The sequence below is a fragment of the Phaseolus vulgaris genome, chromosome 1, assembly GCF_051622355.1.
Source record: "Phaseolus vulgaris cultivar YP4 chromosome 1, ASM5162235v1, whole genome shotgun sequence".
NCBI classification, from domain to species: Eukaryota; Viridiplantae; Streptophyta; class Magnoliopsida; order Fabales; family Fabaceae; genus Phaseolus; species Phaseolus vulgaris.
The window spans coordinates 36,625,435-36,640,388 of record NC_143498.1 but is presented as its reverse complement, the minus strand read 5'-3'; the positions used below and the strand labels follow the sequence as shown (position 1 = coordinate 36,640,388).

Here is a 14,954-nt window from a genome sequence, read left to right as displayed (position 1 = left end):
TCTAAATTTACATATGATATGCTGTAGATTTGTTATAACCTCAAACTTAAAATTTTGTTTTCTTTAAGCAATTATCTATCCTAAAATATTGCTATAGGCAAATTTTGAAAAAATAAAGGAAAAGAAAAAAATATAATAGCAACGAATCAGTATGCATTATTATAGTTTTAAATGTGTTTCTAACTTTTTGAATACTTCATTTGCCCTTTAAATGAAATTTTCTTTTTTAATTTAAAATTTCATAAAAAAAATGTTTTTAGTTCTTCATGGCTAATGCCTTTTACATTTTTTTTTATTAATGTGATTAACGATGTTCTTATTATAGATTGAAAAATAAAATTCATTCCATAATTTTTTATAGATTTTTTTATATAGGTTCTTCACTTATAATTTAGTTAATAAAATATTTTCATCTTAACACTCTCAAGTAGTTGATAAATGGATGTTATAAATTTTTAATTTGTCTAATAATTTTTCAAAAACTTAGTTTTTCACAAATTTAGTAAGAATATTTGTCAGTTTATTTTCAGATCGAATATTTGACAATTTCAAAATATTTTTATCAACTTTTTTTTATAAAAACTATCAACATCCACATGTTTCATAAGATCATGTTGGACAAGATTCTCAGCAATGTCACACAACTTTATTATCACAATACAATTGAATGAGACATGCATATGCATATCCTAAATTCTTGAAAAGTAGTTTGATCCATAAACCTTTGTAGATGTTGGTTATTCAGATTTTATTATTATTAATTCTGATTTTATTACCTTAAACTATTTTACGTTATATTGCATTAGTGGTTAGTTTACAGCCTGTTAGTATTCAGCCCCCGTTAGTATTCCTATTTTATAGCTTCCAGTAATTGTAATTTTATTATATATATGATTGAGTAAATCAAAATGAACAAGATCAGTTTTGCAATTTTGTGCAATTACGTTCAATCAGTTGCTACAATCTTTTGTCTTATCTTATTTCCTTCAATTAGTTCCTACAACTGGTATCAGAGCTAGTCTGTTATTATGAACTCTACCCAATTATCAGTCTTTATCCTTGATGGAAAAAATTACAATCGGTGGTGTGTGCAAATGAGAGTTTTGTTTGATTATCATAAGTTATGGGATGTCGTTGAAAGTGGAGTGTCTGCATTAGCTACTAATGCAACTGAGGCGCAACGAGTAGCGCATCGTGACCAAAAGAAGAACGACAATAAGGACGAGACGTTTGAGCAGATAGAAGGAGCAACAACTGCCAGTGAGGCTTGGACAATTTTGTCAACCAATTATAAAGGTGATGATAAGATCAAGAGGGTGCGTCTTCAAACCCTAAGACGCCAATATGAATTGCTGCAGATGGAAACCATAGAGACTATTGATGTTTATATAAATAAAGTTATTGCCTTGACAAATCAGATGAAGAGCAATGGTGAAACACATTCGGAGCAGGCAAAGGTGGAAAAGATTTTGAGGTCTTTAACTCCCATATTTGAACATGTTGTTGCCGCAATTGAAGAGGCCAATGACATTTCAAAAATGACAGTAAGGTTATTGTCTGGGTCTCTACGAGCGCATGAGCAGCAGATGAATGACAATAAGATTGAAAAACCAATTGAACAGGCTTTACAAGCACAAGCCTCAATTGGTAGCTCCTATCATAAACATGGTAGCTATTTCAGCAAAGGTCATGGTGGCCAGAATCATGGAGGCGCTTGGCACGGGGAACGTGGTCGCGGAGGACGAGGAGGCATTTATAATAAATCAAATGTTGAGTGTTATAGTTGCCATAAACGTGGTCATTATGCAAATGAGTGCAGATCAAAAGGTGATAATCATGCTGCCAATTGTGCTCAAGAAGACAGTAATCACGTACAAGATGAAGAGGATCATATAGTACTAATGACAGCCACATCAAATGAAACCCCAAACAATCAGACTTGGTATTTGGATACAGGTTGCACAAATCATATGTGTGGTCAGAAGGAGTTGTTTGCAGATTTGGATGACTCATTTCGCACAAAAATGAAATTCGGTGATGGCAGGTTCGTTCCAGTGACTGGAAAGGGGCGAATTCTTATCACATTGAAGAATGGTGATCACAGGTACATCTATGATGTTTTCTATGTACCTGATATGAAAAGTAATTTGTTGAGTATGGGACAACTGGCTAAGAAGGGTTATGAGATGCACATTGTTGAAAATAAATTATCAATTTTTGATAAAAAAAAATGTAATTTGATTCTTAAAACCTTTTTATCAAAAAACTGCATGTTTCTAGTAGATATTCAAATGGGTGATTTCAAGTGCTTGAATGCAATAGTGAATAATGAATCGTGGTTATGGCATTTACGCTTTGGGCACTTAAATTTTCAGAGTTTGGAAAATCTTTCCAAAAGAAATTTAGTGAATAGTTTACCCCATATTCATCACCCTCATCAATTGTGTGAGGCTTGCATTTTTGGAAAGAATAACAGGACACCATATGTTAAGGAGCCTTGGCGTGCAAAATTTCCTTTAGAGCTTGTTCATACAGATGTTTGTGGCCCGATGAACATATCATCAGTTGGAGGTAATAAGTATTTTTTAACCTTTATTGATGATTTTTCAAGGAAAACCTGGATTTATGTATTGAAAAGCAAGGATGAAGTATTCCACTGCTTTAAAATATTTAAAGCATTTGTTGAAAGAGAGAGTGGAAAAAAAATTAAGATGGTGCGTAGTGATGGAGGAGGTGAGTACAAGTCTAATGAATTCAAGAGGCACTGTGAAGAACTTGGGTTGCAACATAACATAACTTGCCCCTACACACCTCAACACAACGGAATTGCTGAGAGAAAGAATAGAACAATCATGGACATGGCGAGGAGCATGCTTAAAGCGAAAGGTATGCCAAATTATTTTTGGACTGAGGCCGTAACATGTGCGGTATATTTGATAAACAGATCACCCACTCGGAGTGTTCCTAACACAACTCTGATTGAGGCATGGAGTGCATTCAAACCCAATGTGCAGCACTTGAAGGTATTTGGGTCAATTACTTATGCTCATGTTCCCAATGCAACAAGATCAAAGTTGGATGATAAGGCAATGAAGACCATTTTCATTGGATATAAGCATGGGGGATACAAATTGTACAATCCAATGACAAAGAAGGTGATTGTTAGTTGTGATGTTACATTTGCCGAAGATGAGGAATGGCAATGGAATGCAACAGCTGAAATGGATTCGAAAAAATGATATATTTACATTTTGAACGATGATGTGGAAGATGGAGTCACTCTTGAAGCACCTGCAGTTCAACCTGAAGCTGCAGTTCAACCTGAAGTTGTAATTCAACCTGAAGTTGCAACTCCAATTGCAACTATGATGGAGCGACCAAGAAGGCAGCAGCGACAACTTGTACATCTTCAAGATTGTGAAGTAAATCTTGATGATGAAGTTGATAATAATGGAGATTTGGTTCACTTTACTTTTCTTGCACTTGTCGATGCCATTCAACACCCCAAATGGCAAAAGGATAGGAATAAAGAATTGACGACGATTGAGAAAAACAATATCATAACTCAAATTGGGAAGGTTATTCCAAATCAGAATTAAGGGAGGATGTTGGTTATTCAAATTTTATTATTATTAATTCTGATTTTATTACCTTAAACTATTTTACGTTATATTGCATTAATGGTTAGTTTACAGCCTGTTAGTATTCCTATTTTATAGCTTCCTGTAATTGTAATTTTATTATATATATGATTGAGTAAATCAAAATGAACAAGATCAGTTTTGCAATTTTGTGCAATTACGTTCAATCAGTTGCTACAATCTTTTGTCTTCTCTTATTTCCTTCAAGTAGTTCCTACAGTAGAGCCTAAGAATCATTCTTCTAAGTTCAGCTTATGCAATAGATATAGCTAAAACTTTATGTTTTTTGCTTTTTCATGTGATAAGATTATCTCCAACAAATGTGAAGTATCCAAAGGTTAATCTTCCATCTTCAAGAAAACATGTCCATTCTACATCAGGTCACATCCTTGTAATGAGTTCTTCTTGAACATAACTCTTTTTTCTAGGAGTAGCTTTTATGTACCTTAAAATTCATATAACAACATTCGTGTGTTTTTCACCTGGATTGTGAAGTGACTAACCACACTAGGAGCATAAGCTAAATCTAGTCTGAAGAGTGAAAGATACATCAATCTCCCTACAAGTCTCTGATATATCCCCTTGTTAGTTGAATTTTGATCTTCTTCAATATACAATTTTAATCCCTTTCAATTGGAGAATTTGTTGGTTTGCATGTTGTCATCCCTATTTATTTTAATAAATTCAATGCGTACTTTTAATGAGAGAAAAATATCTGATTTTGAACTTGAGACCTCAATTTCGAAAAAATATTTCAAAGGTCCTTCATCTCGAATTCATTTTTCAAGTACTTCAAATAACCAAGATCCTTCATATTGAATTCCTTAATCTCTTGTAATTGTCATGTCACCAACATAGACAATTAGAATTGAAATATTTCCTTCTTTTTCTTTAGGAAAAAGGTATGATCTTGGTTACACTGTTGATATCCAAAATCAAACATTAATTTGGTAAATCTATCAAACCATGCTCAGTAATCTTCTATCTAGATTTATGACATAGTTATTCATCCTTTCACATATCAGAGTCCACCTTAAAGATCCTGGTAGATAGTCTAACACTTTTGTATGATCATAAGTCATTTTTCTATAGTTATTTTTAGGGGGAAATGGTTCGTGTTCAAGGTAGGGTTTTGCATGTAAGGCTTTTGGGGCAAAAAAGGATATTTTTTAGTTCAAGAGCATGATGCTATATTTGGATAATTTATCAAAGCATTTTATGTACACGTTTAGCCTTCATGTAAGAGTTGTGAAGTTGGGAGCATAAAATTAATTAAGCAAAGTTGAAAAAGTAATGAAAGTTAGTTTAATTGTGATAGCATATTAGGTAGAAGATCTAGATTATATGGATGTAACCTGGTCATAATGATATATTTTGTGCAAGGATATTATTTTGATGGAAATGATTGAACTTGTATATTTTGAAAAGGTGAAAATATTTGAATGTGATAATTTTGATATATTACGTTGTGAAGGTTATTGGGAAGAATTAATTTATGTTGTCAATTGTTTGGTGAATTTATGGAAGTTATTGATGAATTTGTTTGGATTGAGTTTGAAAATGATTTGGATTTTGGTTTAAGTTTTTTTATATATATTTATTTGAATATATAAGGAGTTTAGGGTAGATAAGTTTAATTAGATCAAATTAGATTGAAAAGATTTGATAGGATTTTTTTATTTTTTTTGGAATTTGTTTAGCATGTGAAAATATAAGTGTTGAATTTGTTTTATATTTGGAAAGGAAGTTTTGTTAAAATTGAATAATCACTTTACATTGAAATTTTTACTTGAGTAAACTATGTCCCCCGCTTAAGCTAAATTTTGATCAAGTGAATATTAGACAATGTTTGTGGAGGTACTCCCAGTCTATTTTTCACTCAAAAGCAAGATTAGTCGCTTAAGTGAAATTGAGTCTATTTTTTACTCAAAAGCAAGATTAGTCGCTTAAGTGAAATTGAGACGGAGAGTTTGATTTGGTCTCGGGTCAATTTTCACTCCAACGATAAAATTGGCGCTCTTGCAGTGAAATCTTTGCTCTAGCAACAAAATTTCCACTCAAGCAAAAAATAAAGTAGAAAATCACCTTACTCAAGTCTATGTTTGCTTAAGCAAGGAGATTTTCATTCAAGTTAATAAAAAGGAAACTTCTTTGGTTTTAAAGCTATATTTCTTAATTGAATGAGTATGATAGCTATATACATGTATAAATAATGTAGTATGGAATGATGTATGTTTAGTTGTGTTATATATATATAACAACTTGTTTATAATGACTTATGAAATGTAAATATTTGTTAATTGATATTGATGATGATATATATAATTTTAAATATTAGTTAAGTTTAAATGTATAGGAATAATAATATATATTAATTATGTGGTGAATTTTAATGTTATGTATTGTAAACATATATATTTTCATAAAGAGAATACTATGTTGAGATGTTTAGGTTGTATATTGAATTTCAAATTTTGTATGGATATCCTAAATCTTCTAATATTTGATTCACACAAACAAAATTATTAGATGGTGTGAGTCAAAGGAGGTTTTTATATCCTTGTCTACGGTATGAAAGAAGACTATGTCTGGTAGGTCATAGGGATTTACCTTATCATATGATTGGATTTATTCCTATTATGTTGTTTCTTGTGTGAGACAACTTAGTTAAAGTAGTGTGACAAAGGTAGATGTCTGAGTTTATTTCAATGCATGTGTCTTCTAGTAATAGAGTCAAATGTCTATAATATTGATGTGTATGTGAATTATGACGTGAGATGTAACCAATAAACTAAGAGTGAAGCACTTGATTCTAATATATGTTTAATGAATTAATTGGATGTGTATCCGTGAGAAGGTATATATGAAATTTAAATGACTTGTACTCTAAGAATATGTATATTATTTTCATTTAATTTTTACTTCTCCCAATAGAAATACTTGACGAATTAAAAATACTCACATTTTTATAATTATCAAATGGCAACTTTATCCCTTTTACAAATCCATATTTTTATTTATTTTAAGCACCCTAAGCATCCCTCTTGCTTCAACACGTTTCTCTTTATTTATTTATTTCTCCATGAAATCCTCATTCAAATGTAGGAGCTAGTTACGATCTAATCTAAAGCTAAAATATCAGATTTGGTGTAATGAGATTGTCATTCTCTCTTTATATTGTTTGACACCCACTAGTAGTGCTGCCATAGAAAATTTGGTTAAGTGGTTATGATAGAGCAATAATTTTGATTAGGTATAAGAAATTGTTGCTTCTTGCTTACGTTAAGGAAATATATTTTGTTTGAAAACAAATATAGCACTATAGTTTCTTCACAATTTTTTTATGAAAAAATCATCTTTTCTTTCATTTCACATTGTTTATTTTTTTATTTTATATTCTTTGACTTGTATTCTTCTATCATGAACTATAGATCTAAAAATGTGTATTATCTTTTGTCATTGATGTTAACAAATATCACTTATGAAAGGTGGAACACGAAGAAAATAAAAGAAAAAATAGCGAAAAGTGAAGTTGCATGTCCTAAAAGATAGAGAGTGAAAACTCAAGAAAAATACAAAAAAAAAATTGAGAAAGTTTATGAGTTATTTGATTTATATAATAAATTTAAAAGAAAATATAAAATTATATATTTATAAAATGATAAATTTAAATTTTTATTATAAATTAATTTTAATTAAAAATAATAATTTTATTATTACTATTATTTATTTATATATTTACTTTGATTATTAGTTTTATTATTATATAATTTATTTTACTATTTTTTATTATTTACTTCTCAAGTTATACATAACCATGATTACAATAATACATTCCTGATAATAACCATGAATGATATGATTATGATGGTGTCATAACATTGTGAAATAAATAACAACACTAATGATAATGATCATAACAACCATGATAATATTAATAGTTTTGTTAATTGTTAATGATATAGTTCGTATAATAAAGACATAATGATAATGAAGATAACCATGACAATAAAGACAAAGACAATGAATAATTACAATAATACATTCCTGATATATAACTGTAATAATGAATATGAAAAAAAAAATAAAAAAAAATAATAATTAAAAAAAAAAAAATATATATATATATATATATATATATTATCAACCATGTTAACTTTTAGCTCAACTTCTCAAAAAAAATATACTATACTATCAACCATGTTATTTAATATCTGGTATGAATTTGTATTGTTATGAGTATTGTTTTATTACTTTTTAGAAGGTTTTCAAATTATTTTTATATTAATGTTGTTGATTATTATGTCTAATTTTATATATTTTATTATGTTTACAGTAGTTTGAATTCAACTTTTATTATGTTGATCGTATTCTTATTATTTTACCGTATTTTGAATTAACATTTAAAGTTATTTGATTTTTTTTAAGATTTTTATTTCACTGGAGTAAAATCATCACAAGATAATAAATAAATAATGGTTTACTTTTGAGATACTAAATTTATCATGTAGTATTTAAGAGTTAATATAACAATAATTTTTTAAACTAATAATTTAAAAATAATCAAAATATTTCTTATATTAAAAATAAAATATGACTAAATATTAAAAAATGTTTAAATATCTGTTTCAGATTAAAAAAATGTTTACTTACAAACCGAGTATTTAGTCATAAAATAATAGTTGATTATTTATATTTATCAATGTCTAAAACTATTTGAAGTAAAAAATAATTTATGAAAAATATAAATTAGAGATGAAATAATTTTCAAATTAAAATAAAAATTATTATAAAATATTAATTATATTTTAAAACAAAATATTAAAATTAATTATCCATGAATATCAAAATTTAAAATTAATTAATTTTATTATTTTAATTATGTTTTGTTATACCGTGTGTTTGTTTCCAAGTGAGTATTGTTCATCCAGACGAATTTGAGAGAATCACTCCTGTTTGGATTCATTCATTTGCGAAAAAATGCGAATGTGGACTTAAGAGAATGATACTCACTCAAATGAGGTGAAACAAGGAGAAAATCACGCAGATTTGAGAGAAATATGAAAATGTCCACTTACTTTTAACTAGACATGACAACTGTGCATGACCATTGTTCATGACGCAAAGATTCGCATGCTTGTTGAGGTGATGTAATCTTGGTTCGCTGAGAAAACACGCTATAGGAGTGGGTTACACATGAAGAGGTAAAGCAGGCTTGATTTTTAAAATGCCATAATCAATTATATAAATTATATAAGACCATAATCGATTATGTGGTCTTCTATAATGTATAAACGGTCTTTTGTAACATGCACCACTAGAAAATCATTAAATAGAAACTAATTTTAGAGACAAAAAATAATTAGTTGTTATATTGACAAAATTAGATATTATTTTAGAGACTAAAAAGATTATTGGTATCTAAATTAGTTTCTATTTTGATAAATAGTTTCTAAATTGGTATTTAATTAGCTACCTAAGTTTTAACTACCAATTATTATTCTAAAGTTGGTATTTAGAAATTTGGTATCTAATTAGATACCAATTTAGAAATTATTTATCAATAATAGAAACTAATTTAGATACCAATAATTTTTTAGTCTCTAAAATAGTATCTAAATTTGTTAATATAGCAACTAATTATTTTAGTCTCTAAAATTGGTTTTTATTTAATAATTTTCTTGTAGTGATGTGTCTAACCTTTGTGTAGATGGTCTTTTGCTAGACCTTTTAATTCTTGTGTATCTAATCTGTTTGATGTCTAATTCACTTATGTTCATTGAACCGTTTAGATCATTAATTGACCATTTATATCATTCATTTCTCATTCTCTTTTCCTTAATTCAAACATCTTCACTTTCAAGTCATTTTTTCCTAAAAGTCATTTTTTTCTTTTTTCTTCTAATCATCTTCAAATTCAAACAAAACATTGATAATTTATTTTATTACAATGGATAACATAAATATTAAAAAAATATTACAATCAATCACATCTTTATGTTTTTTACATAAGCAATTACATAATCAAATAAATATAACAATTGTATAATCTTTGATCACGAATAAATTAATGTGCAAATCTTGTACACGAAAAACAAGCCCGTAAAATGTTTTTCCAATAACATTTTACTTTCCATTTGTGTTATTTCTTTTGGCCTTCATAGGTCCCATCCCATGTTTCCACTTCTTGAAGCAAACAATGTGTTATAGTTAAATATTAGAAAACCATATCATAGGAACCATAGCGACACTGGAGAATGAGTTAGAAACATTTTTTAATAAAAAGCTGTATAATAATAAATTATTAGTGATGAGAGAATATGATATTAGTTTTGGGGTACCCAAATATATGATTAGCCCAAACATTTTCCAGAAGTATTTTTACAATAAAAGAGAGAGAGAGAGAGAGAGAGAATAAAGGTAAGCATTGATATTGGTATGACCCCACAAGAGTGCAGTGTTTTTCTTGCACAAATCTATATATAGAGAGAGACAGAAGAGAAGAGAAGACCCACAGAAGAAGGATAATAGACTGTGAATAACAGAAGTGAAGGAGCAGAAAAATGGAGATAGAGAAGAAGGCGAAGAAGAGTGAGGAAATGGAGGGTGAGAAAGAAGTGAAGAGGAGCGAACCTCGACGAGGAGGCATCAGAACATTACCTTTCATCCTTGGTCAGTCACTCACTCACTTCCCTTCTCATTCTTTTTCTTTTAACCTTCATTTCCCACTCATGCTTATGGCTTTCCAAAATAATTTCATTTCAAACTCATCAACCCACAAAATCTTAATAATTCTTTCTAAAAAAAACACCAATGTACTACTTAACAACGTTTCTATATATTTATTAAAAAGATTAAATTATTGTAAGAGGATTATTTTTTATTATCATTACTTTCTTAACATAATAATTCTTGCAAGTAGCTCAGTTTTGGTAAAACATCAACTCGGTCAAGAGTAGACGTAGGAGAATTTATATTAAAAGAACTTTTATTTTTTAATGTAATTTTAAATTCTAATTTTTTTTTTTTTTTTTTTAAGCTAGAGCCTCTCTCGTGTATATTTTTCATTTAATAATAACAATAATATAAAAAAATAGTAGTTTTCAGTCAATTAATCGAATAGGAGGGAGTGTTTTCAATCCAACTCTGTTGTGTAAAATGGATATTTTACGAGGTAAAAAAAGTCATGTTTCTCCAAACTTTAATTTATTTTTGTTTCTGTGTTGCGAGCAGTTGTATAGTACATAAAGATTTGGGGTTTTTTTTATACAAATTTAACCTCCAATTCTAAAATTTATAATAATATGTTTTTAATTTCAATTAAAATTAACTCAGTTTAATTTTCTAGTTTAAATCCAAACCTGTCTAATACAATATAATCAACAGGCTATTTTGTTTTAGGTAAAATTTAATTAATTAATTTATTTAAGGTTTTTCGGTAAATCTGAGATGCTCCTTTGTCAAAGATAATGATTAATGTTCTGAATACTAAAATTTATTACCAATATAACATATAATAGTGTGATTAGTGATGTTAAATCTATTAATGTTTCGTATAATATTTTTAAATTGTTAAAAACTAATTTTCTTAAACTTCATTTAGAACGTTTCTGCTACTGGTTCTTATAAATAACATAAATTCTTATTTCATTGTAAATAAAATTAGTAATCTTACATTACTTTTAAGTAATTTATATTAGATTTTTAGAAATTTTGTTCCGATATATTATTATAAATACTTACATTTTCGTAACTTGTTATTTATATTTCACTGTATTTTCGATAAACACTATTTTTGGTAAAAATAATGTTAATAAAATTTTAGAAACTTTTGTTATCACTTAAATTAATTCCACCACAGTTTCTGATAAGATAAACACGGATTAAACATTCTTTGCTGCAAATATTCTTACATAATTAATTCATATGTATTTACTCGAGGACAGTTTCATATGTATTTGCAATAGATCTTATAAAATGAGCAAGACACATCTTCCAAAAACTTTTTATTTTAACATCCTAGAAAAAAAAATACACAGCGCATATATATATCATTCAAATTATATCAAATATTATTTCAATAAAATATTATTTTTCATAGAATTTAGGGTTTACACTTACAATCAAAAGTTGTATTAAGAAATATTCAACAAGATTTTTTATTACCAAAGAAAAAAAAACAGTTTTTAATAATATTAGTGAAGAAGTTGTTTTCTTTATTAGGATAATTTTTCTCAAAATTTCTATTAATTTAGAAAAATAATCATTTTTAAACATTATTAATTATTTATATCTCACTTACCATTTTATGACAACGACTTGTGCAATTAGTAATTTTGTACATTATTTCAAAAAGATAAACAGTGAAGATAAAAATATATGATAAACAATGTTTAAATTAAAAATCACATGAAACATATATTGATATAAGTAAACACGTGAAAAAACAAGTTTTCATCTTTCTTTCGCATTGGAAGCATCTTTCCTTTAACTTTTTTTCATGAAGAGACTTGTTAAATAAACAACATAGTTCATCTAATAAACAACAAATTTACTTTTTTTTTGGTAAAGAGACATATTAGATACATCGTGTATCCACAATACTTTGAGTAGCTAACAAAGATTTGAGGTAAAGAAAAAAAAAGTATTGTGCAGTGTCCAAAATCTAAATATTTTTAACACAAAGTTGATACAAATGGTGCAGCAAATGAACTGTGTGACAGATTTGCAAGTGCTGGTTTTCATGGTAACTTGATAAGTTACTTGACCCAAGAGCTGAACATGCCATTGGTGTCTGCCTCAAACACATTGACAAACTTTGGTGGAACGTCTAGCTTCACTCCTCTCATTGGAGCTATTATAGCAGATTCCTTTGCTGGACGCTTTTGGACCATTACTGTTGCTTCTCTCATTTTTGAACTGGTTTCTTACCCTTTCCTTTCCACTATAATTTAATCTTATCTAATCAACTCTCATTGTGAAAAATGACTCATTCTAATTGAACTTCTTTACCTCTGAAAAAGTTAAAATAAAGCATTAAGGTTTATCTCATTCCTTTCAAACTCTCAAACTTGAAAATCACCACAGTTCAGTTAGATAAAGTTTCAAATTCAAAACAAGTGATTTCAGTTATAACTTAAGCATGTTCCATTTTAGTACATCCTACCAAATAATTTTTGTCAACTATTTTCTTGGCACAGGGATTGGTTAGCATCACTGTATCAGCTATACTGCCACATTTTCGACCTCCACCGTGTCCTACACAAGTGAACTGCCAAGAAGCCACATCCTCGCAACTATGGATACTCTACATCTCCCTCCTCCTCACATCTGTTGGATCAGGTGGCATTAGACCTTGTGTTGTTCCCTTTTCAGCAGACCAATTTGACATGACCAAAACTGGTGTGGCATCAAGGAAATGGAACCTCTTCAACTGGTACTTTTTCAGCATGGGATTGGCTTCTCTAAGTGCTTTGACCATTGTGGTTTACATTCAAGACAATATGGGATGGGGTTGGGGCCTTGGAATTCCAAGCATTGCCATGTTGATATCCATCATTGCCTTTGTGTTGGGCTCACCACTCTATAAGACTGTCAAACCAGAAGGAAGCCCTTTGGTTCGTTTAGCCCAAGTAATCGCAGCAGCTGTAAAGAAAAGGAACAAGGCTTTACCAGAAGATCCCAAGCTTTTGTACCACAATTGGGAACTTGATGCTCCCATTGCTTTGGAAGGCATGCTTCTACACTCTGATCAATATAAGTAAGTCACACATTTACCATTTTTCATTCAAATCAAATACTTGAAACATGAACAATGTGTGGTATTATCTATTCTTAGATTTTCCTTTTGAGGGATTTAAGATTTATTTAAACACCAACTTCAAGCATTGAAAGCCTTCAATAATCAACTATGGTCCACCCTCCATCGATCCTTCACTTTTTCTATGTATACGCTATACGATTCACACTGATTACTGGGAGCATTTGCAGATGGTTGGACAAGGCTGCAATTGTCACAGAGGAGGAGGCAAGAGATCCATCTACAACACCAGACTTATGGAGGTTAGCCACTGTCCACAGAGTTGAGGAGCTAAAATCTATCATCAGAATGCTTCCAATATGGGCATCAGGAATTTTGCTCATAACTTCTTCATCACATCTGCACAGCTTTGTAATTCAACAAGCTCGTACAATGGATCGCCACCTCTCTCCCTCTTTCCAAATTTCACCAGCAAGTATGTCCATTTTCAGTGTGCTAACCATGATGTCAGGAGTTGTTCTATACGACCGCTTTTTTGTTCCCTTTGCCCGTAGGTTCACAGGGAAACCTTCTGGAATCACTAGCCTACAGAGAATGGGAATAGGCTTCATAATTAACATCATAGCCACTGTGGTTGCTGCTCTGATTGAAATGAAAAGAAAATCAGTTGCTGCCAGATACCACTTATTGGATGATCCAAAAGCCATTATTCCTATAAGTGTGTTCTGGCTGGTGCCTCAGTATTTTCTGCATGGGGTGGCTGAAATTTTCATGTCTGTTGGGCATTTGGAATTTCTCTTTGAGCAGTCACCAGAAAGCATGAGAAGCAGTGCTACAGCTCTGTACTGCATAACCACAGCCATTGGGAACTACTTAGGTACATTACTGGTGACATTGGTGCATAAGTATACTGGCAATGAGAGGAACTGGCTTCCAGATAGGAACCTCAATAGGGGTGGATTGGACTACTATTACTTTCTTGTTACTGTCATTCAACTTGTAAATCTTGTTTATTATTTTATATGTGCTTGGTTTTACACTTACAAGCCCGTGGCAGAAACTACAGAACGGAACAAGGAAGAAGATTTGGAACAAACCAACGAACATATCTCATCTTACAATTTCAAAGATGGTGAGGAGGAAGAGAAGAGAGGATTTACAAAAGTTGAATGAATTGATAGGCTTGATATTAGATTTTAGCATTGTTGAATTATGTGTTCTTTTCCTCATCAAATGACCTATGTAAGTGTACACTGCATCTACTTAATGTTTTTTTTTATGTTTAGTTGAACTTATATAACCATCTAACTAAGCCACTCTTTTCGTTATTTAGAAAGGGCATTTTTGTCATTTTCGATAGAAAATTGGTGCATGTTATAATTGATATGCTGCAGGGAGAAATTGCCTATTTGAAAACGTTAACAAAATCAGGCCAGTTTCTTTCTGCACCTCCACAATTTTATAAATTCCAAAATTGACCTTCACTTGTTATTTGAATTCGAGATCTGGGAGTATGCTATGGATTCATCAATCCGGAAGTGAATCATGTTGCT

General features: G+C 29.9%; 1 protein-coding gene across 2 annotated transcripts; it reads left to right on the top strand.

The window, feature by feature from the left end:
- The first annotated feature begins 9,884 nt into the window (after window positions 1-9,884).
- LOC137813897 (protein NRT1/ PTR FAMILY 3.1) lies at window positions 9,885-14,729 on the top strand. Of its 2 annotated transcripts, XM_068616363.2 has the most exons (4): window positions 9,885-10,313; window positions 12,346-12,563; window positions 12,842-13,401; window positions 13,632-14,729. In XM_068616363.2, the coding sequence occupies exons 1-4, from the start codon at window positions 10,205-10,207 to the stop codon at window positions 14,572-14,574; spliced, it is 1,830 nt and encodes a 609-aa protein (XP_068472464.1). In that variant the 5' UTR covers window positions 9,885-10,204; the 3' UTR covers window positions 14,575-14,729. The 2 variants fall into 2 exon arrangements, with proteins under 2 accessions (XP_068472464.1, XP_090158078.1); XM_090301952.1 differs by lacking the exon at window positions 12,346-12,563 and having other exon boundaries at window positions 9,973-10,313.
- The last annotated feature ends 225 nt before the right edge of the window (window positions 14,730-14,954 follow it).

Coding starts and splice junctions, on each gene's coding strand:
- LOC137813897 (XM_068616363.2), top strand. CDS start 10,205: ATGGAGATAGAGAAGAAGGCGAAGAAGAGTGAGGAAATGGAGGGTGAG. Junction 10,314..12,345: donor AACATTACCTTTCATCCTTG/GTCAGTCACTCA, acceptor CAAATGGTGCAG/CAAATGAACTGTGTGACAGA. Junction 12,564..12,841: donor CTTCTCTCATTTTTGAACTG/GTTTCTTACCCT, acceptor TTCTTGGCACAG/GGATTGGTTAGCATCACTGT.